Here is a 24,670-nt window from a genome sequence, read left to right on the forward strand (position 1 = left end):
GGTCCGGGGGGGCTCGACCCCCCCGATTGACCCATGAGCCCCCCTGAAAGCCTCAAAAGCAAATTTGAGGGCGGTCTCAAATTTTGTCCACAAAAAATAAAAAATATATTTTATATATATATTAATGGTCACAGTTCCGTTTGTCAGAAGCTGGATTAAAGCAGGACATCGCCTGTGTTCTTCCTGGAAACTTGGACGGCAACCACAAGAAGTTGAGCCAAGGCATCTTTGGTCTATTTTAACTTAAGGTAAGAAAGAAAGAGAGAGAGAGAGAGAAAGAGAGAGAGAGAGAGAGAGCGCGAGAGAGAGAGAGAGAGAGAGAGAGAGAGAGAGCGCACCCGCCGTGGTGCTTTTTGTGGGCTGTCTGTCAGCATCCGCCGTGGTGCTTTTTTCAATTTGAGCGATGGGCCTGTTTGCACGGTTAGACAAATGTGCTTTGTGTAGGCCTACGTATGTGTTCAATGACGTATCTGTCTGATCATATTTGCTGTAGATGTATGGTTAAATAATGTCACACTATCGGTCATACACTGCAGGCTCTCATTTGCAAGTGCGCCAGATTGGTGCCAAATATTGTCGTGTCTGCATTTTAATGCACTACTTTGCCTCTTGTTATAAAACAACGTGTATCCAAACAACTTTAGCCAATGCAACCTCCTATGTCAGTGTTGCTATGAATACTATGTCGGATTATCAAAAAGTGTTAGTGTGTGATGTCATGTAGGCTATAGACTGATTGTCTTGGCTCGCATTCATACAATATTGTAATGATAGGCCTACTGCATACTGACAACATTTAGATCGGTATTGGGACCCCCCCGAATATGGACGGGTATTTCGCACACTGGATAAGATCATGTTGGTATGCCAATGAAAACGCCCTTAGCTGCCAGCGTTTTTTTTAAACTGAAAAAAGGCGCCTTTGTTTACTTTTTCAAGGTTTTAAAATGAATTATTACCTGGTCATGTTATAACACAGCTGGAAATCGTGGATTTTCTGATAAAGATAGCCTCTTTGACAGATGAAACAGCAGAAACTATGTTTGGTGAGCTAGTACTGGATTTGTGTTTATGTCAAACAGGAGACGTCCATATGGAAGTAAATCTGTGTCATTGGATTTTGGAAAAAAAAGACATTGAATTTCAAGCACTGAATATTTATGCATTGAAATAACGTATCTGGATTTTTTGCCTCTGAATTTAAATTTTCAACAAATCATTTTCACCTTTATTTTTCAATGTTAGAAAATTCAAAATCAACTATTCAATGTAAAAAATTAAACTTAAATATTTTCCTGAAATTCAACATGCCACTTAAACACCGTAACCAACGCCAAAAATAAACACACAAAAACAGGTTCACCGGGAGGCACACACCCGTGTACCAGAAACCTTCAACCTGCATGCCCCCACCCTCCATTGACAAGTAGAACATTCCAATGCATGCACATAGAACTGGCATAACCGACAACGAAATACAATTCAACGCATTACACGCAAATTCTTTAAATGTCCCAGTGTTGCTACAATACAAACTTTAATTCTAAACAGCAATTTACACAGTAGCCTATAATAGGAAATGCTCAAATAACTCAACGTCATTAAACACTGACTGTAGCTTTTTATGGGGAGAGAAGCAACAGTGGTGGACCTCACTTAACGCCCTATCCATTGTATCGGTCTGTAAAATGCTATTAAAATAAAATAAAATGTATTTATGAAGCACATTTAATAAAAAGGTGTGGGGGGGTTGATCTTATTTTTTAATTATTTTTGTTATAATGCACCTGGTTTTTGGCTTTTTTACTGCAGTATTAAACAAACTGAACTAATGCCTGTATGGCCTGTGTGAAGTGTGTGTGTGCGTGTGTGTGCGTGTGTGTGTGTGTGTGTGTGTGAGTGTGTGTGTGTGTGTGTGTGTGTGTGTGTGTGTGTGTGTTTGCAGTGACTTGGCTGGATTTACATGCAGCGTAGGCTAATTGTAGTGGGCGAAGGAGCCCAATTTATTAGGGCACCAATTTGGGGCGATCCGAGGTCCCCTTGCCTACGTTTAGTGTGATGCTGGGGAGATCTGAAGCCCGCTGCCCACTGTGGTGAGAGAGCACAGAGCAGACAGTATTGCGCGACTGAAGCGGCGGCAGCCTGCAGTTCCAGCGGAAGCACGGCGTGCCTCGGTAAGAAGCGCCCGACAGCAACCTGCTTTTAATTTGTCATCTTCATATCTGTGTCAATGCCACTCGTTATAGTGTTGGGCATGAACCCACGCAAAAAAGGTCTAGCTTCACCACTGGTTAGGATACATGCAACGGGATTGAATGACGCCATCCTCTATCTATTGCATCAGGTCAAAGCATGATAGTCTAGTCGTAATTTCTTGAAACCAGAAATGTTGGGTACCCTAAAGTTTTATTGCAGAAATGTCATCTATAGGCCAAATGGATGGAATTTAACTTGGTTGCTAAAAGTTGCACTTTGGGCAATTTGTATAATTAGCATAATAAGCAAATTAAGGCGAGACACCACAGGTGAATAGGGTAAAAAAAATAAATAATAAATATCACCATGAAACTTTTTTAGTTGATTACTTATGTTAATATGCGAAAAAAATGTATTGCATGTTTTTGGTACTTTAATGTTTAAATATGCAAATGAGGCCATATATCTCCTTAAATCTCATACAAAGATGCAAAATAACTATATACAGCATGCACATACACACAAACCAAAAATAATTATATACAGCAAAAGACAGAACTTTATACAGCATGCACACAGACAAACACACAATAACTATATAAAAGACCTGTATACAGCAAAAGAAAGAACTATATATTACACAGCATGCTTACAGGACACATAAAATAACTATATGCAAGAACTGCAAACAGCATGCACACACACACACACACTGTAAAATAACTATATGTAGTACACACACACACACACACACACACACACACACATATTTACAACAAGAACCACACAATCCCACTCAATAGCCTTCACCATTTCATCATTTGTTTCCTCATTCCCTTCAGTCTCATCTTCTTGGTCTTTTTGGGTATGTACATGTATTGTGAATGGGTTGCAGCAGCAGACCTCACCCCCTTCACACTTGCAGTAGTCAGTGCAACTGATACTTGCAGCATGGCAGCTGCAGTTTGCTGCAGGCCTTCAATGTGCTGCAGCTACAGCTGGTGACATCAAGCAGATTTATTGGAATCACTGCCTGGATGGCAAGAGTGGGCATGACAGCCCCTTCTTTAGCAACCTCCCACTCAAACTTACTGATGTCTCTGGCCTCTGCAGGAGGCTCTCTCTGACCTGCAGCCTTCCACAACATGACCTGAAGATGAGCACGCAGTATGTGCAGCATCAGGTTGGCATCAGTTGGAGGAAGCTTCTTAAGTTTGGGAGGCTTTTTGCTGCGACTGTAGATCTGGAAGCGAGTGTTATTCATCGACTTGGCCTTCTTCTGCCCATACAGTGTGACAAAGAACTCGGTCCCAGTCACTTTTAGGTCAATATGAGTGGCATCAGGTTCCCCAAGCACTGTATTGAGACCAGGAATGTTTTTTCCTAGGAGTACTTTCAGCGCAGATGTCTTGCCCTTCCCACAGGGATAGGAGGCAGTGTCACATCCCGACAGCGCATGCATCCCCAGGAGACCTTGACATCTGTCACCCAATCCTCTGATGGTGGCATTTATTTCCAGGATGGTGCCATTCCACTTCTCCATCTGCACTGTTGATTGAACATTGGCCTTCCATGCCCAGCATCTTTTGACAAGGACAGGCTTTCTTCATCACCTCCATGGTTGTGATTCTCTTACCAATGGGGCTATGGAAGCCTTCAGGAAGAGAATCTACAAAATCTTTGCTCTGCTGTTCACCAATGTGAAGAGCATTCTGCATGTTCACCGAGTCTGGTGCCACTTGTCCATTCACGATGTTGTAAAGAAATTGCTGGTTCTTTTTTAACGGATGAGAATGTTGCTGGAACTCCTCCATGATTTCATTGCGATCTCCTTGATCAATTTCTTGTCTTCTCTCACCTTCCTCCATAAGTTTCCATCTACTCTTCTTCACATTTCCATTCACATGAACATTTTCCTCCTCCCCTGAATTTTCTGGAATGTCCTGATTTACATACATTTCTCCCACTGTCTGGGAAAGGTGGGAGCAAATGGGATGGGAATTGATCCACACTCCAACTTTTACTTCATTGGTTGAGATGCCTTTCAGTCCACCTTGTCCTTTCCCTTTGTTTAATGTAGGTCTGCTCACCAAACTGGTCAGCAGGTGTAGCAGTTCCACCATCAGAATGGCGACAGACGTGAGCCCCTGCTAAGAGTTCCTCCTTGGCATAATGTGGAAGGTTCTGCGCCATCCTTAGGTACCAAGTGATATACCCATAATTATGGTGCCCAGCAGCAAAGTAGGAGGAAGTCTCCCTGTCTCTCTGCACGAAGGAAATTAAGTGCGATGGAGGTGGGACGAATCAGGCAGTCCACCCAAAGCCTGCCTGTAGGGTGTTCACGTACCTTGTCCAGATATTCTGTGATAGCAGCATCAGTCTGTGGTCCATCTTGCAGAAGATCTTGCAGGAGTACAGCCATGAGCACCTAATATGCACTCAGTGCATTTGTCCAGGATTTTCCATTGAGAATGTTGGCGATGCCACCAAATGCCACGGCAAGCAGTTGTTTCATGACAGAACCCTTCATCAAGAATCCAATGCAGCCAAGGAATGACATCAGAGTGTGCATCATTCCAGGATGGATGGTGACAGACTTCCATCGCATTGGGTCACTCCATTGGATTAGACACGCCACAATGTAGAGCTGCAGGTCCACTGTGATGTGTGCATACTTCATGCCAAAGCTCTTCAGTGATCTCTCAAGGTAGACTAGGGTTGTGAGCACGGTATCCGGGTGTGAAGGTGGAGAATCGTTAAGGGGCCCAAACACTACAATAGTTTTAGGCTTGTTGGTAGTTTGTGATTTTCTGTCTTCGTATGCGTTATAGCCAGCCCAGTCCACTGGATTTGAGTGAAAGAAGAGCTGTGATAGCCAAGCAGCATCTCTTCTCTTTGCTTGTGTCAAGCTGGCGGCAACCTGGTGAGCTTCTTCTGGAGAAAGAATCTTCACGGTAAGTGCTGGTGGTTTCAACTTAGGGGGACCAGTGTAGTGCTCCAATTGTAGAAACTGGTGAGTGAGTCGTAAAGTCCTATCCTCAGACCACTATAGCCTTGGGATCTTCAGCTGCATCACTCCAATGTTTCCGGTCATGATGGTGCCGGGTGCTGGATGTTGTGTAAACTCAGAAACCATGGCATGTGTGCTCTTGGTTCCATTCTGACTTGCGATGTAGAGGTCATAGTTGTCTGCCCAGCTGAATATGGGGCCCAACTCAGTAGTCAGACCAAGATTTTTGTGATAATCAGCAGGGTTCTTTGAAACAAACTGAGCTGCAGATTTACGGAAGCGTAGAACTTCATCATATTTGGTTACAAGGCCATGATCATTGAGGGTCTCGATCAATGTACAGCTACCGTACTTATGGTGGAGCTTCACGGCGAGTCCTAGTGTTGTCTGATTGTGTGTGCCACTGCTGGATGGATTGTGTCAGGGTGAGTGAAGCCTTAGTCGTTGCTCCCCCAGAAACAAGTTTTGACACAAAGCAGAGTAAGGTAGCACTTGTGTCCTTTGTGAAGCAGAAATCGCTCAGATAATAATCTTTGGCTTAGGTATGCTGGCCACTTCTGACTTGATCCTCCTGATGAGCTTGTCAACTTCATCTTCATCATCCATCTTTGACCGCTTGACCATTTTCAGTGTTTTAGCTATGTAATTCTTAAAACCAACTACAGTTTCACAGCCTTCCACATTCAGAACTACAATTTCTTTACCAAAATATTCACATAAATTTGCAAACATTTGCTTCTGAGTCAATGCACCTAAGTTTGTACTATATATTTCATACAACTCACACATGGTCCACGTCTCCTGCATGTTTCCCTTCATTTCCTCTACTACAAATCTTAGAGATTCTTCGATTGCTGGCCTACATGACTCAGAATTAACTGAGTTTTGTGGAATTTTGCGGAAATTGTCATAGCAGCTTTTGTGAAACTGAGCATTACTGGCATGCAAATCTCCTCATACACCGGCTAATCTTAGAGTCACTGCAGTTGACCAGACATCTTGCCGCTCATCAAATACATTTTTCAACACCTCATTGAATGTTCTGTTTCCTTTCCCCCTATCAACTGTTCGGCACTGGTTCACTTGCTTCCAAAGCTCAGTGTGCTTTGGATCCTTAGGAATGCATTAATCTCCACATAATAGACAGTCTCTTTTAAACTCAAATTGTTGAGTCTGTGACTTGAGTGGCCTATGACCAGGATTATTTGACTCAGACACCTTCCTCTTCTTCACACCACTGTTCCTTGATGTGGACGTATAATTGCAATAACAGTTTTTATGTGCATGAATGGAAACACTGTCTCCCTCAGAAGAAACACGAGATGCTAAGATTGTGTGTAGGTCATCTCCCTACTCTTTGATTCGAGAGATAATTGTGTTGATGCCAGCGATTTTGAAAACTTGACGTTGACCTTTACCATTCCATGGTGCGAAAAAGCAGTTTCCCGTTTTGCCGTCCATAAGGACCCTGAATGGGAAAAAGAAGCAAAAAGGAGTTGTTAATATTGTGTCAGTGTGCTTCTAGGTTATACAAGCAAAAGATGACCTAGCATCAAGGAGTTTAAAGATGTTGCATGAATATGAAGCTATTCATATGCATGCTATACAATAGGGCTGTGCAATTAATCGAATTTTGATCACGATTTCGATTCTTGGGTCTCCAAATTAATAAAACCAAGTTGGAACGATTCTTTTGGAATGTTCCGTTGTCTATGAGGTTTTGTGAAAAAAAACAAAAAAAACGTGTTTTTATTTTCAAACTCAAAAATAATCGTTTGAAGAATCGTGATTTCAATCTTGACCAAAAAAATCGTGATTCTCATTTTTTCCAAAATCAAGCAGCCCTACTATACAAGCAAATGATAAGAAACATTAGCTTGCTCTATTGAAACACTTAAAGTATCCACTACATTTAGTAATGCATTCATTAATTTATAGATAACTTTTCTGGGTTCCTGTGTCTAATGGCTGTGTTAATGTTGCAAGAAAAATGGTTATGGGGATAGCTAGCTAACAAGCAAGCAAACAGAGCAACCAAGTACATTGAAGGATGCTAGCAGTCGTACTCATTTGTCAGATAGCTCATTAAAGCTAATGGCAGTTCATTTTACCAACATACTGTAGATACAGATTCTTAACAGTTACATACCTTTGTCCTGCACTCTTTATCCGCATGTAGTATGTAGTTCAACTCCAGATGGAAATGTCGATTCTAGAGGTATTGTCATTCACAGTGGGAGAGTAGTGATCAAGTGGAGAGTACAATAGGAGAGTACAATCAAGTGGAGAGTACTTCTTATCTAATACCATAGCCTGATCAATAAAACAATAACTTGTATCGTAAAATCGTATAGATTAGAGACTGGACCACCGAATCTAGCAATGGTCTAATGTGTCAATACTGTAAATCCTTACAAGGTTCCTTAAAGGTTTTCACCAACTCAGTCCCCCTTGGAAAAATAATTTTGAGCCTGGCTTTATCACACGATCGGATTTTGTGTGTATGCAAATTCGAGTATATTTAACAAGATAGGGCCTCATTTGCATATGTAAACATTAAAATACAAAAAACATGCAATACATTTCTTTCTCATCTTAATATAGGTAATCAACTCAGAAAGTTTCATGGTGATATCAATTTATTTATTTTTTTATCCTATTCACCTGTAGTGTCTCGCCTTAATTGCCTATTTATGCTAATTATGCTAATTGCCCAAAGTGCAACTTTTAGCAACCAAGTTGAATTCCATCCACTAGGTCTATAGCAGAGCTATAGAGAGAGAGAGTTGCGACACGCTATGATCTCGCCGACAGGGTGGTCACGTGGTTGTCACGTGGTTCATGTAAGCCTCAATAGTTCCAAACACGCCGCGCTTTCAATGTTATTCTATGGGACGACAGCAGAGATTTCAATATTGAATGGTAAATATGAATGAAAAAACACATACAAGTATTTGTCTGACTGTTATTATTTTTTTACTGCATTATTGCATTATTGCATATTTGTAAATGTCTGTTTTAGAGTGGTAGGTGGACAACTGAAAGCTATTAGATACGTTTTTAAGTTTTGGGGGGAAAGCTTCACGTTCGTGTTAGCATACTGGCCTAACCTTAACTTTTACCTTACATCTGTTTTTAAATCAAAGTATTCAAGATGTTCTACCATGATCATTTAAAGATATAAGCCACACAAAGTATCAAATATATTAAAGAATAACAACTCATTACGCTTGGATGAATGAAATTGTATTTTTTTATTAAACAATTAGTGTGACAACAAGAACAAGTGATTGCGATTGTGTGAACAGATTCAACAATGGACACAGCAGGGAACACTATATACTTAGGGCAAACCATTAACATATAACGTTGCAAATATACTATACTTTATGCAATTACAATACTGATAATAGCCCTGAGCAAATTCAAAATGGGTTTAGGAGGGAGGATCCTCGTTTGGTCATGAACTAACCTATTCTCAAAAGTCGGGGCATAAGTGGTTGAGGAACAGTTGTTACCCGCTCTGTGATCTTCAATGGTGTCATGATTCATTGGTTACAACTAACATTTTATAGATAAATGGTCATACCATGGTTGGCTGTGCAGCATTTGGATGCTCCAATCGGTCCGAGAAGGGTTACCACATGTACGGCTTCCCCAAGGACCAAGAGCGCAGGAAAAAATGGATGGCAATGGTCAGCCGTCAAAACTTACTGACAGTCAGCAACAGTCACAAACTATGTAACGTAAGTAATTTTCAGATCACTTGCTAGCATTTCAAAGGGCATAATAATTGTAAGTGTAGAGAATTATGACTTTCCAAATTTCCAATGATATTTGAAGTGCAATGGAAACTGATCTTACAAGCCTACCTACAGGTACACTTTGAAAATGACCAATTCAAAGCCACAAAAGTAGTTGGGATGTTGAAGTTGAGGCCCGATGCAGTCCCAACAATTTTCATCCATCGCCCTAAACCGAAGAGGAGGAAACCCCCTTCTGTGAGGGTGCCTCTGGATACAAGTGCAACGGACCACACATATTGCGCTAAATTAAACTTCGGTATGATCCATGCAGCTAACAATATTCCCCATTTCATGTAATTCAAGGATAGACTGCACAACGAATGAGATTACCTAATTCATATTTGTACATTCAGTTTAAAAAACAACCAGAAGGCAGGGATTCTCTGAGGATTTGCACACAATGTAGATAAGACACTATTTGCCGGTAGATCCATTTATGCATTTTATTGGTTTCTGATTGTGGCAGATAATTTAATTCACATTGCAGAAATGTTTTGCTTCAATTCATTTTCTTACATTGGAGATGACAGTAGTTGCAAATGCAAAGGCAAAATACATATAACAGCAACATTACCTTGTAATTTTTACAGAGATTGAGGGAGAAATTGAGGTGGATTTCAAGAGCGTTGAAAGGGACATGACAGGAGACAGAGAGAGAAATCAAGAGGCCACATTGCCAGCGGCAGGTGATTCAGTGGCAGGTGATCCAGGGGCAGGTGATCCAGGGATGTGTGTGCCGAGGGCCAGTCAGTCAGGGGTCAACAGTGAAGTAATAACTTTGCCAGGGCCAGCTGCTCCAGGGACTGCTGCTCCAGGGACTGCTGCTCCAGGGACCAGACTGCCAGGGACTGATGGGGCGACTGTGGAGGACCTAATAAGGCAACTAGAAAAGGAAAAATTATTGAGAAGGAGAGCAGAGAGGGCTCTTGTAAAACGAAAAAGAATCAATTTGGCACTAAGAAAGAGAAACAATTCAGTCAACAAGAATTTAAAACAAGTGTTTAATTCCGACCAAATTAGAGCCCTTGGACAGGAAAATAGACAAATACGGTGGGGAAAGGAGACAATTAAAAAAGCCATACAGGTTAAATTTACTGCTGGCACCACTGGTTACAAAACCCTCCAGCGAATGCATATTCCGCTGCCCAACATCCGGACGCTGCAAAGGAGGATGCAGCACGTAAAACTGGAGCCAGGAGTTTTGGGCGAAGTGTTTGAGATGCTGAGGCTGAAGGCAGGTGGTATGACGGAAATGGAGAGAGAGTGTGTGCTCACCTTAGATGAGATGTCCATTACTCCAGGCGTGGAGCTCCATTTGGGAACGGGGAGGCTATTTGGCAATGTCACACTGCCTGAGCACAAAGGACAAGCGACACATGCACTGGTGTTTATGCTGGCTGGAGTTACAACACGGTGGAAACAAGTTGTGGCTTACCACTATAGTGGCAATTCCACCAATGGAGCAGTTTACCAGCCCATCATAATCAACATTGTTGAAGCAGCGGCATCTGTAGGGCTTCATGTGCTGAACATCACCCTTTCCACGATATAATTAAACAAACACTGTTTTTTCTACTAGCTATCGCATCATAAAACCCGTCCTTAAATCAACCTAAATTATCCTAGCAATCCAACATAAATAACTAACTAAATAACTAACTAACTAAAAGTTAGATTCACTACTGAACTTTGTAATTGTTGGTGTAGATACCATCACACGGCGAAGTCGAGCTAACAAACCAGCAGGCAATCGGTCGTCTACCAAGATAAAAATATATATAATTACGCTGTGCATATGCAAATAAATATCAGTATATTCCTCATAAAGGTCCTGATACAATATAGACAGCTGAAATTTCAAAAGAGGTAGCTATTTAATCAATTTACCCCTGGAGATACCTTCACAGATGGCGAAGTTGAGCTAACAAACTAGCAGGCAAACGGTCGTCTACCAAGACAAATATATATATAATTACGCTGTGCATATACAAATAAATATCAGTATATGCATAATAAAGGGCCTCTGATACAATATAGACAGTTGATAATTCAAAAGAGGTAGCTATTTAATCAATTTACCTCAGAAGTTACTCGGCGGCCAGCAATGGAAATGAATGATCTCCTACGCCGTAAAATGGTTGTTTGGAACTATTCGAGGCTCCATACCCCGGAAGTAGGCGCTACAACGGAGTCCAATGGAAGTGTCGCCACTCTGTTACATCTACCACTCTGGTCTATAGATGACATTTCTGCAATAATACTTTAGGGTACTCAACATTTCTGGGTTTACTATTGGGCCTATGGGGATTACGACTAGACTATGACACCTGATGCAGAGTTGTTCTTAGAATTCAGAGTTGTTCTTACAAGTAAATTTGTTTCTATTTCAAATTGAATTGATTTAACAATGAAGACGGAGGGGAGATCCTTATAAGTTAAGTGTAAAAGTGTCGTGACATTTCTTAGTTTCTGTCCCTTATTTTATTTTAGTTTCATTTTTAGAAGCTGACTGCATTTATCGTAAAATGTATGATAGGCATAGTGGATAATTAATTCTGTCTTAATTATTTGACATAACAATTTGACGGAATTAAAAATAGATATGCACAGTTAAAAGTGCTGGGTTACTTTTGTAAACACATTGCTGTTGTTTGGGGCACTGCACACACTACTCGGTTGTTTGTGCAGGGCAAGGGGCTAATTCGCAGGTGAACATCGTGTTGGGTTATTTTGACCCAGCTGTTGGTTCGTTAATTTTCCGCTATTCCATAGTTCCACGATGGTGGTGGAACATTCTGGATTTTTTTTTGTGGATGACCAGAGTAACGGCTGGCAGCAGGATTTCATGGTAGTTTAAATGTGAATAGCCTACTCATTTACTTATGTTTGCAATGAGTTTTGGTAACAGCCTGATCTTTACATAACTTCACACTTTGACTTTGAAATAAACAAACGGATTCAGATTAAATCCAAGATTTAATCAGTTTATTGGCGGGCCTGAAAGATTGAACGGCTTTAACAATCGCTAATCATTAGCCGACTAAAAGCTTTTATTGGCCGCATTTTTCAATATTGTATTTAATGTTTAGCGGTCTCCTGGTTTAATGTTTCACCTGTATTAATGTCCCACTAACTAGTTAGATTGCTAGCTAGCTACCCGTAAAGTTAGTATGCAACAGATAGCTCATGAGTAGCTACGGTTGACTCGCTAGCTAGCCGTAGCGCTAATAGCTGTGTGAATGGTTGACTCGCGGGCTATCCGTTATGGTCATGGACATGCCACCTGTGCGTTTTGCCTTACCAGTGTACCAGTTTTACACAGAACACTAACTGATGATGTAATTAACAGGTGGGGAACAACATGGTGGAGTACATTCATCAATCCGAGAGGAGTCAACTAAGACCTCATCTGTGCCTCGGAGATGAATTAAAGACAAGTCAAGCATGTATATGAGTGAGGGAGGGTGTACAATAGTTTCAATAAATCCATATTTAAATGCAAATTTTCAGTGGTCTAATTGTGTTTGTATGAGTATGTGAAATTATTTGAGATTGCATATCATTGTGCACATCGTTGTTTATCATTTATATTTTGTTTATATTTGATATTTGTATACTAAATTTAGGTATAATAATAAAATAATAAATTTAATTTGTAGAGCACTTTACATTCAGAAATCTCAAAGTGCTACAGAGTTTAAGAGAGAAAAAATAGAATAAAAGGGGTTGTTAAAACATATAATACGTAAACAGTAAAAGGGAAATTAGCAAAAGGCTTTTTTTAAAAGATAAGTCTTAAGGTTTTTTTTAAAAACAGCTGTAGTCTGTGGGGGCTACAGGTGGTCAGGGAGGGCGTATAACAATATAATAAACATGCAATAACAACTAAATATAAATACTTGATATAGAGAGAGAGCAAGGCAATGAGACAAGAAATAACCCAGTTAATGGGAAGTATTCAACCAAGCAATACAGTTAATTTCACCCACTAGGTCAGGTCAAATGAACAACCCAGCATTCTGGGTTAAAAGCTGTAACCCAGCACTTGGGTCCAATCAACCCAGCACATGTTCTGTCCAATAGTGACCCAGTAGTTGGGTTAAGGTTTTTTTTTTTTTTTGGGGTTAAGGTTGGGTTATCAGCAATGTCATTTTAAAATCTGCTGTTCTCTATTGTTCTTATGGGCATTGTGAATTCCTTTCACCATACTTTCACTTTTGACATTGCTGCATGATACTTACTTCACTTTCCAAATGACGGCCTTACTGAAAATGCATAATGTCTGTCCCTCTCTAACCCAACTAGACCCAAAAGACCATCTGACACTACCCTCTAACCCACTCTGTAACCCAAAATACATCACTGCTGTACCTGTTTGCTGTATTATACTGTAGTGCTTATGATGATAATTTGACACTACACACTAAACTGCATATACAACCACTTTATCGTCATACATTTGAATACTTAATCTTCATATTCATAATATGGTATAGTGTGCAGCTACATTGTATAGTCAATAATGCCTATGGAGATGGGTTAAAAACCCTTTATTTGCCTTGGTTCCAGGAGATAATTTGATTCACTGAGAGAGAGAGAGAGGAGAGAGAGAGAGAGAGAGAGAGAGAGAGAGAGAGAGAGAGAGAGAGAGAGAGAGAGAGAGAGAGAGAGAGAGAGAGAGAGAGAGAGAGAGAGAGAGAGAGAGAGAGGAGAACAGCACATAAAAGAAACGCCCTCAAATGTATAAATTCTGGGAGGACGTGAACGCCTCACGGAATCATCGCGTTTTCTTGAAGCGTGAGTACGGGTCTTTCTGAACGCTGCACGATCAAGAAGATGGCTGACGTGAACACGGCAGAGGAAGAGAAACTCAGCAAAAAGTATGTTTATTTACTCCTATATAAATTACACACTCAATTCCGACTTCTTAAAGCATGTACTTTTAATTAAGTGGCACTTTATATGGTTAGGATACATGCAACGGGATTGAATAACGCCATTTCCTCTATTATATTGCATCATGTCAAACCATGAGACTGGTATTCAGAGTTGTTCCCACAAGTCAATTCGTTTCTATTTCAAATTGCATTTATTTAACAAGGAAAAACGTTGTACAGTTATATCCAATTTAAGGGTAAACATATAATTCAATACCATGTGACATTTCATAGTTTCTCTCCCTTATTTTATTTTTGTTTAATTTTTAGATGCTGACTGAATTAATCGTGAAATGTATGACTGGAACAGGGATGAATTTCTTCTATCGTCATTATTTGACATAACAGAAAAATTGATATGCCATTTTAAAAACTGTTCTCTATTGCTATTATGGGGTTATCACTTCCTTTCACAATACTTTCACTTTCCAAATGACTGCTTTACTGCAAATGGGTGTGCCTGTCTCTCTCTAAGTCTTCAAGACCCCACAGACACTCTGACACTACTCCCTAACAAAAGCGATCCCCTAACCCACTCCCTCACACAGTAAGACCCCACAGACCATCCTTCACTGCCCCCTTCCCAATAAGACTCACAGACCATCTGACATTACCCTCTAACCCGCTCCTTAACCCAATAAGACCCCAAAGACCATCTGACACTACACCCTAACCCCACTCTCTAACCCAAAATACATCTCTGCTGTACCGGATTGAATAACGGCATATCCTCTATTTCAGCAGGTCAAAGCATGAGACGAACCTTTTCTACAAGTCAAATCTGGGTTAAATGTTTTTATTTCAAATTGCTTTAATTTAACAATGAACACGGATGGGGATCCTTATATCTAAGTTAAGTCTAAAAGTCTCATGACATTTCTTAGTTTCTGTCCCTTTATTTTATTTTAATTAAATGTTTAGGTGCTGACTGCATTAATCGTGAAACATTTGATTGACACAGCGATTCATTTATTCTGTCTTCCTTATTTGACGAAGCATTTCGATGGAATTAAAAATAGATAAGCCATTTTAAAAAACACTATTGTTCTTATGGGCGTTATGAACTCCTTTCTTTTCACATCATTTGCCAATGACGGATTTCCTGTGAATGTTTATGTCTTTCTTTATAGGTCTCACCACTGTCTGCTGTAGCTGCAATGTTGTTTTCACTGGTCAGAGTGGCAAGGCAGCAGTTGTGCCAAGCCGTTGGGGTCAGGGGAAATGGGTTTAGATTTGCACTTCCCTCCTCAGCTTCAATCCCATCTCTAAGTCACAGCAATCGGTGGAGAGGTGACAAAAGGTTGGTGGCTTTTCCATTCCAATGAGAAAAACGACCAACCTTTTGTCCCCATACCAAATGACCCCTCCCCAAATCCATTCTAGTTAGTTGCATGGTCTGGATGCTTGTATCCAAATGCACATTTGGGCATTTGTTGAGCATTAGAAATCTTAAAAATGTATACACAAATGTACACAAAGCTCCCTATAAATAACTAAGCACATCTTTTAATTAGATGTATATTGTGCATTTGCTTTTTTCAGTGAGCTGAAAAGACGAATGAAAGCTGACAAGAAGGCAGCTGACAAGGATGCAAAGGTTAAGGAGACTTTGGAGCAGAAGAAAGGATCCGATGAAGAGGGTGACCAAAATGCTTATGGGGCAGATGAAGAGAGTCTGGATCCCAATGTAAGCTTTTTTTGACACCGATGTTTCAGTAACTGTAAGATGTCCGTCTTTTTTTTGACAAGTTCCAATATCAATTGTGTGTCCAAAAGGGGAATTCGCTGGGTTAGAATTTGCTTTGGGTTCGGCGTTTGCGATGTCTTGCATAGCTACAGAACTTTTAATAACTTTTACTTTTATGTGTTCTGATTAGTCACATTCAAAAAAAATGTGACAGTAACAGCCTGACAAGTTTGTAGTTAATTACAGTCACACAGATAATTCAAAACTATTGTCAGCACTTTTATTTTTGACTACCTCTGATGCATTTCTGGCGTGATTATATTATCTAGGTAGTCTACAAGGAGGTAACCTGTCAGTGGCCCATCACAAGTAGCTTTATAATCACAGTGCCGATCCTGTTGTGGTGTTACCGGCACTCGTTTTGAATAAGCAACTACTCGGAACACATTGGAAATCTTTTTAAAGTAATTAGGTGTAGTTCCCTCACATAAATAGGGAGCCGGTAAACTCCCAATCTGAGCGCATGATTCTGAATATGTAAGTAAACTAAGTCTGAATCTGGGCAAGACAGGCAAATGCCCATTTACAGATATCTCAGCGTATCCCTTTTAAGAATCTAGACTAACCAGTTCCTCAAATAAAGAGGTCCTCAGTTTGACTTCAAGTGTAAAGACTACCCCATGTTGAATTTTATATTCTAAGGCAATGTTTCTTGTGTATGTAGCAATACTTCAAGATCCGTACCCAGGCCATCGCTGTCCTCAAGGGCACAGCAGAGGACCCTTATCCTCACAAATACCATGTTGATTTGTGCCTCACCGACTTTGTTGAGAAATACAATTATCTGGAGCCAGGAGACCAACTTACAGATGTCGTACTCAGTGTTACAGGTACTATAAGATTGAGCAGTTTTCTGAAATTGGTCTTGTACTTTACATGTAGTTGTTTATTCACTTGCATGATAAAATATGTATAATATTATTTTTTATGCAGGCCGTATCCATGCCAAGAGAGAGTCTGGTGCCAAGCTGCTCTTCTACGACGTGCGGGGAGAGGGTCTCAAGTTGCAGGTTATGGCAAACTCAAGGTGCAGGTTTGATCTTGAATGAAATGCCACAAAGCCCTCATATGGCACAGTGCTTCTTTTGCTTATTCATCATATCCTTCCCAGGACCTACAAATCGGAGGAGGCCTTTGTGGCCATAAACAACAAGCTGCGCCGAGGGGACATCATTGGCATCCGCGGTAACCCCGGGAAGACCAAAAAGGGGGAGCTGAGCATCATTCCCGTTGAGATGACGCTTTTGTCTCCTTGTCTGCACATGCTGCCCCACCTGCACTTTGGGCTTAAAGACAAGGTAACCACGTGTGCCTGGATCAACATCTGGTCAGTCGCTCTGGTGGTTCATCGTCATGCAATTCAGCTCTTGCCAAAAGAGCTGAATTGCATGCAGAAAGTGAATCATCTGCCATGAAAACGATTGAATCATTAGATGCATTTGTTTTTCATCAATACTGCTCGATGATCTATCCACAGACTGATGGCAGGTATGAGCGGTATCAAGGTGTACTAGGGGATTTAGAAATCCTGAATTTTGATTGTATCCATGTCTACCACCTAATAATGACAAATACTCCCAATGTCAGTACTACAAGATTTCCGCCATCTTTGTTTATTTTACCCAATGATGCTGTGGGATGTTGGAAATGTGTATGTTTTTAATTACGCTTTTAACATTTATCCTCTTATGTTCTAAAGGAGACACGCTTCCGTCAGCGATACCTGGATCTGATCCTCAATGATTATGTGAGGCAGAAGTTTTTAACCCGTGCGAAAATCATTACATACCTGCGGCGCTTCCTGGACGAGCAAGGATTTTTGGAGGTGAATAATTTAGTTATTAATAGACAAAACCAGGATAAGGATGTTATTCAAAGTGTCTCGCAGTTGATATTTCTCTTGAGCTAAATAACACGTTTTCTGTTTCTTAAGATTGAGACTCCAATGATGAACCTCATTCCTGGAGGAGCGTCGGCTCGTCCATTTGTTACATACCACAATGATTTGGACATGAACCTCTACATGAGGATCGCTCCTGAACTCTACCACAAGGTAGAGCACGCCATTTAATCCCTGGAGATTTATCAGATAAACCAGTCCATGGTTTCTCCCCAAATAATGTTATAGTGGCACTGCGCAGCCACGTCACATTTAAAAATAGAAGTACTGTGTTTACATTTAGTGGAGGTTGTCGTTTTTCCCCCGCTTAATTACTGAGAGTTAATGTTGAGAGATGGTCTATTACCTGATCCAGCCGATCAGCTATTTTAAACACTGACATCTGGTGGTCCTTATCTAAAGCGGAGGCACCAAGCGTTGTGAGTCACCAAAAATAAATAGTTGTGCAATTTCCCTGCGCTCTAGCACCGCCCAGTGTCATACCATGATATAAACCGTAACTAATCATTTTCATTCATACCGTGATACAATGATTTGGCTACAATGCCCAGCACCACTGTTAGGACACACTGATGTGACCTCCATCCGACATTCCATTGAGCTTCTTGTCGAGCAGCCTCAGCAATGTGTATAAGTTATCAAGTTATCAATCTGCTGCACACTGAGGGTGATAACCGGCCGGTTTCTCGTTAAGGCTTAGACAGTGAAAATCAATGGACTTCTTTCTGCTGGTCTGCAAATATAAAAATCTTTCAGTCCTATTGAGGTAGTTTATTTTACATAAACTACCTTGGATCCTTTAATCCAAACTGAATGCAAATTCTCAGCAGCTGTTATTTATTTTTCATTTTGATGGTAGATTTCTCATGACTATGTTTCCTTTTCAGATGCTTGTGGTTGGTGGAATAGATAGGGTGTATGAAATCGGGCGCCAGTTCAGAAACGAGGGCATCGATCTCACTCATAACCCTGAGTTTACCACCTGTGAATTCTACATGGCGTATGCAGACTATCACGACCTGATGGAAATCACAGAGAAACTTCTCTCAGGTAAATATGCAGTTGCCGTGCTATATTGTATCTGTTTAGTAAAAGACTAACAAGTTTTGTTTATAGGAATCATCAGTTTATGCAGTTTTTAAAGATGTAGATACTATTTTTAAATTGTATAGAGCAAGAGCAGAACGTAGTGGAAGAGAGCAAGCTCTCTTCCACACCTTCCTGCTCTTTTTTTCACAGAAACTGTGTTTTTCGTTGCAGACTGCTGTTTTTTTCAAAACTACCATATAAAGCAGTATTCTCTTATTAGAAAGAAGCGAGTGTCTGTTTGCCGTTTGACTTTCTTATTTTTTTATAGAATAATTTTTATTATGCATTATAGAAATCAAATTCAATCATGGACTTGGTAAGAGCTCAGGGGTTTTTCAATCACTCAATGGCCATGTATGTACTGCTTTTCGTTAGGGATGGTGAAGCACATCACCGGAGGGTACAAGATCACCTATCATCCGGAGGGTCCTGAGGGTCAGGCCTACGAGATCGACTTCACCCCTCCCTTCAGAAGAATCTGCATGACCGGGGACCTGGAGAAGGAAATGGGCGTCAAGTTCCCATTGCCGGAAACCTACGACAGTGACGGTAAGATAATGGTGAATGTATGGCAGGTCCCATGTGCAATAAAAAATATATAAATACAGATTAGTTAGCCAAAACCGAGAGCTGTTGTGTGAGAACAGGTTTGATAATCAACAGGACGGATGATTACTATGATCAGTAAAGTAAATTCATCTGAGAGCTGTGAATCTATTAAAGTAACGGCGTCTTCTTACATACTATGGCAATATATGTCTATATTTTTTACATCATCATAAATGCCATATTATTATGCCATATTTAAATAAATTGAGATTTCCCATAGTTAGCATTTCAGTTTAGTAATTTAGTTTAAGATTACTTTTTTTTTGATCATTTATTTTATAATGATTATAAGATACAGAATGAATATAATAAAAAAAATAAGAAACTTGTATTGCTCCTTTTTCTTTTAATAAGATTGCTAGGATTGCTGCAGGACCATTCTTGGCGAATTCAAGTCTTTAAATGCAGACGAGGGGCTCTTTTTAAGATTTAACATATTATACATTTAGACATTTACATTTAGGGCATTTAGCAGACGCTTTTATCCAAAGCGACTTACAATAGGTGCATTTGTTACAATAAGTACATTTGTCATAAGAAGTGAAACAATATATCGCTGTCGGTACAGTAAAGATGTTCATAGAACCGAGTGCAAGTATTACAATCGCTAGGCTAACCCATTCCCCATGTAAAGCAATGATAGCAGCTACTGTAGATGCTACACAATTAAGTACCTTGAATAAGTGCAATGAACAAGTGCCAGGACGTACAACATTCAATGGTGGCTGTGCATTGGTTTCTATGCAGAGTCGAGTTGAACTCTGAACAGGTGAGTTTTGAGTCTTTTGCGGAAGCTGGTGAGCGACTCTGCGATCCTGACATCGGTAGGGAGCTTGTTCCACCACTGTCCCAAAACAGAGAAAAGTTGTGACTTCGCTGATCGACCTTTGCTTGCTCTTAGCGATGGCGGTACCAGACGTCCAGCTGAGGTAGTTGAGCGGAGGGATCGAGCTGGGGTGTGTGGCTTTACTAATGCTTGGAGGTAGGCAGGGGCAGTTCCATCGACTGCCTTGTATGCCAGTACCATCATCTTGAATCTGATGCAAGCTATTACAGGGAGCCAGTGGAGGTCTCGGAAGAGGGGGGTTACATGTGAGAACTTTGGTAGGTTGAACACGAGGCGCGCTGCCTCATTCTGGATGCGCTGCAAGGGTTTCATCGCAGAGGCAGGGAGTCCAGCCAGGAGCGAGTTGCAGTAGTCGAGGCGGGAGATGACCAGTGATTGGACTAGAAGCTGAGCTGCTTCCCTTGTGAGGAAGGGCCGGATCCTGCGGATGTTGTAAAGTGCAAATCTGCAGGATCGGGCCACCGCAGTGATGTTTGCGGTGCAGCATAACTGATTGTCCAACACTACACCAAGGTTTTTGGCAGTTGGAGAAGGAGATACAGTGATGTTCTCAACAGTGACCAGTAAGTCCATGTGTGGGCAATCTTTCCCTGGTATTAGGAGGAGCTCAGTCTTGTTGAGTTTAAGCCTCAGGTGATGGGCAGTTGTCCAGGTGCTGACTTCTGCCAGACATTCAGATATGCGTGTTGCAATCAGGGCTTTGTCAGATGAGGGAAAAGAGAGAAATAGCTGAGTGTCGTCAGCATAGCAGTGAAAGGAAAAGCCGTGGGATGTAATTACAGAGCCCAGAGTTCTGGTGTAGAGGGAGAACAGAAGAGGCCCCAGTACAGAGCCTGGAGGGACACCTGTATCAAGCGTGCAAGGTTTGGACAAGGAGCCATTCCATCTTACCTGATAAGTGCGATTCATCAGGTAGGATGTGAACCAGGAAAGGGCAGATTCAGCTATGCCAAGTTCGGCGAGAGTGGCGAGGAGGATCTGGTGGTTCACAGTGTCAAATGCTGCAGACAGGTCAAGGAGAATGAGAACCGATGAGAGGGACGAGGCTCTGGCCGCACGGAGGGACTCAGTCACCGCGAGGAGAGCCGTCTCAGTGGAGTGTGCTTTTTTGAAGCCTGACTGGTGAGGGTCAAGCAGGTTGTTAGATGAGAGATAGGAGGACAGTTGGTTAGTGACGGCACGTTCCAATGTTTTAGAGAGGAATGAAAGGAATATTATATATACAATATAAAGATTGTGGCTTAAGAGCAAAAGATTTCCTGTACCTTTGTGCCCAGGGCCATAGACGTGAGAAGGCTTTGTACGTTCCCTACGAAGTGGACATATTGTTTGCCTCATGTTGAGACTGGTGATTTGTCTGTATCCTTGAATGGCTTCAAATCCTGGTTTTCGGAACCCCTAACCCTCACTTGGAGATGATGTACAAGAAGTTCAGACAGATCAGCCCTCCGTTCATACTAACTATTTTTATGCAATTATTATCCAATCTTCAGATTTGGTTTTAGTAATAGCCAGAGATGAAGTTGAACTCTATTTTAATTAGAAACATTAATTAAAAACATTTGCCTAATATTCTCACATTTTGTTCATCTATACTGGTTTATCTTGTATGTCATCTTGTTTGCCTAATTTGTTGGTTGTAGCTTAAAGCTCCTTCCTCTTTATCTAGAGACTCGCAAATTCTTCGATGACCTGTGTGCGCAGAAGGGAGTGGAATGTGCTTCACCCAGAACCACAGCTCGTCTCCTTGACAAGGTCTGTTCATGATACATACCCGTGCCTAGCCCTCGCGGTCCGAGTTAATATGTTTATCGTTTTTAATTATATATATTCTTTCCAAATTGTTCATCAGTGTTTTGTTCCTGCAGTTGGTGGGAGATTTCCTTGAGGTCAAATGTATCAACCCTACATTCATCATGGATCATCCACAAATCATGAGCCCACTGGCCAAATGGTGAGGGACTTGGGTTGTTCTTCTCCAGTATCTGCTTTTTGAGAATTTATTTTGGTATTTGTGTACAGCCCAGCATTCAATAATATTGAATGCTTGTCAAATCATCAGTCATGCTCTTCAACTTTAGTTGAACAAGAAAGTGTGTATCAACTACTTGTGCTCTGCTTTGGCTACAGGCACAGAAGCAAGAAGGGTCTGACTGAGCGCTTTGAGCTCTTTGTGATGAAGAAGGAGATCTGCAACGCCTACACCGAGTTGAATGATCCCATCAGACAACGGGAGCTCTTTGAGCAGCAGGCCATGGTTTGTGAAACAAGTGGACTTTTTCTTGTTTGTGAGGTGTAAGGGGCAAATGCAATTAGCACATTTCTATCCTGTGGCCCGGAATAGCACTCAACAGATCCTCACATTCCCCCATTCCTACACACATACATGCACTAGGGAAACGCCAACTTGTTGGTAGCAGTTGGGGTTAGTTGTCCTGCTCCAACGCTTAGCTAGGAGGATCAGGGGATCAAACCAGCAACCTACCGGTTGCCAAGCGATCTGCTCTACCCTCTACCACCCATTTGTTCACAAATCAAAAATCCTTGATATGAGGACAAATACACCAACCAATGTGGTAACTAATGCTAACCAATAAATAGAAATGCTGTGAAAGACATTTCCCACAATGTTATTATTAGTGTTATGTTTTATTTGTTATCAAGTTGTATAATTAGAATATGAAATGTGTCCTTGTCGCCAGGCCAAAGCGGAGGGTGATGACGAGGCTATGGGTGTGGACGAGACCTTCTGCACAGCGCTAGAGTACGGTCTGCCACCCACTGCAGGCTGGGGCATGGGTATCGACCGTGTCGCCATGTTCCTCACGGACTCCAACAACATCAAGGTAAAGCCATGTTTCTGAACCACTGCGAATATTAAATAACTGTTGATTTGTTTATTTTTTTCCTTCATATCAGCAAAGCTATCATTTTGGTCACCCACGTGAGCAGAATGATCTTTGAGCAGAGCACCGAGGCCTTTATCACAGCGATGGTCTCAAAAGGCTCAGTGTTCAAATTGCACTCATTCTCAAACAGGCTAATCAGACACTGCTTTGAACTTTGATCGGCCGTTGGGTAAAGTGTGCCGCTGGTTCTAACGTTGACGTGTTCCTAATTATGTCGCTTTGCAGGAGGTACTCCTTTTCCCCGCCATGAAGCCCGACGACAACAAGGCGGCTCCTACCGCCGAGGGCACCTCTGTTTAGTGCTGTCGCCTTTCACTGTCTGGAGACATGCAGACATGCATTTGGAATGGGATTTAATCCCTGCACTTCCAGTAAAGCTTTGCTTCAAGTTATTTTTGTCACACTGTTTTCAATTAGATCTATTTCACAAAAGTTACGCAAGATACATGTCTGTCAGATTCGCTTTTGTAATGAATTAACAGGGATTTGTTGATTTCACTGTTCTTTTAATTGTGATCACATACACTGTCTCCATCTTTTTCAGAAGTATACGGAAGCATTTAATCAAATAAACCCTATTCATGTATGATTTATTTGTGACATTAAAGGGGACATATTGTACCACTAGGTGCGAGTGTGATTAGCCTTATATGCCGTTGAAAATCACTAGTGGGTGTGTCTACCTAGATCTGTGCTGGAAAGGTCAGTCTACCAGCCTACCCAGTGGACTGAAGTAAACATTGCTCATCTATCCAGCACAGATCTAGGTAGACGCGCCCACTAGTGAATTTCGGCTTGTAAGGCTAATCACACTCACACCTGGTGGTATAATATGTCCCCTTTAAGGGCTGGAAGTACAGTGTGGAACATAGGAATACAAATGCAAAAGAGGTTGACTTGATTCTTAAAATAAATAAATTACCATTCACAAAATTAGCAAATGTTTCATGTGGCACAAGGTATATACTGATCCTGGTCCTACCAGACTCTCGTACTTCATTTCATTTGTACAGAGAGTCTGGACCTACACAATTGACAAACGTTAACTCGCTTGAAGGCGGGTGTCTGAAGTTGAAGTTGAAGTTTAAAACTATTGGATCTGCCCAGTACCGCTCTGGATCTGCAATAATCAATCACTAACGTTTTGCCGGGAATCACGCTTCGCGCAGACTGTAAACAAATCAAACGCTGTGCGTGAAGATGTCCGTCAACGAGAGCTGACTTTAACGCCATTGATCTCAGCCACTCCCACTGTTTGCTGATTGGACGCAGACAATTTAGACGGAGAAAACCCACTAACATACCGCAGACCCAGACCTAGTACTGAAGGGAAATTCAAATTGAGCGGAAGTACTTAGGCGGGAGGAGCCAGGCTAGTATACTGATTGGTAAGAATGTCAAATTTTCGTCATGGTGCTCAAAGGATATTTTGTCAAGATTAGAATGGAACTACATAATAAAGATCATACAAATATATATCTGGTTATGTATGCATAATTTGTTATACAATCTGTAGTTGTCATTAGGTGATTTCTAGTTAAAGCCCAGAAGAGGGTTTTGTGATTGTTTGCTACAAATCCCTTCGATATTTTCTGAAGCCCTGACCCAAAACCCTTTTTG

The 24,670-nt window shown here is 41.2% G+C and overlaps 1 protein-coding gene across 3 annotated transcripts; it reads left to right on the top strand.

Moving 5' to 3' along the window:
- The first annotated feature begins 230 nt into the window (after positions 1 to 230).
- kars1 (lysyl-tRNA synthetase 1) lies at positions 231 to 24,526 on the top strand. 3 transcript variants are annotated; one of them, XM_079736954.1, is made up of 15 exons: positions 13,758 to 13,892; positions 15,080 to 15,249; positions 15,492 to 15,636; positions 16,361 to 16,526; positions 16,630 to 16,723; positions 16,808 to 16,994; positions 17,396 to 17,521; positions 17,630 to 17,749; positions 18,484 to 18,646; positions 19,061 to 19,234; positions 21,811 to 21,896; positions 22,010 to 22,095; positions 22,272 to 22,398; positions 22,844 to 22,987; positions 23,276 to 24,526. In XM_079736954.1, the coding sequence occupies exons 2-15, from the start codon at positions 15,107 to 15,109 to the stop codon at positions 23,348 to 23,350; spliced, it is 1,836 nt and encodes a 611-aa protein (XP_079593080.1). In that variant the 5' UTR covers positions 13,758 to 13,892; positions 15,080 to 15,106; the 3' UTR covers positions 23,351 to 24,526. The 3 variants fall into 3 exon arrangements, with proteins under 3 accessions (XP_079593082.1, XP_079593081.1, XP_079593080.1); XM_079736956.1 differs by lacking the exons at positions 13,758 to 13,892; positions 15,080 to 15,249 and adding an exon at positions 231 to 248; XM_079736955.1 differs by lacking the exon at positions 15,080 to 15,249 and having other exon boundaries at positions 13,744 to 13,892.
- Positions 24,527 to 24,670: the final 144 nt, after the last annotated feature.

The sequence above is a fragment of the Pollachius pollachius genome (genome assembly GCF_949987615.1).
Source record: "Pollachius pollachius genome assembly, chromosome: 5".
NCBI lineage: Eukaryota > Metazoa > Chordata > Actinopteri > Gadiformes > Gadidae > Pollachius > Pollachius pollachius.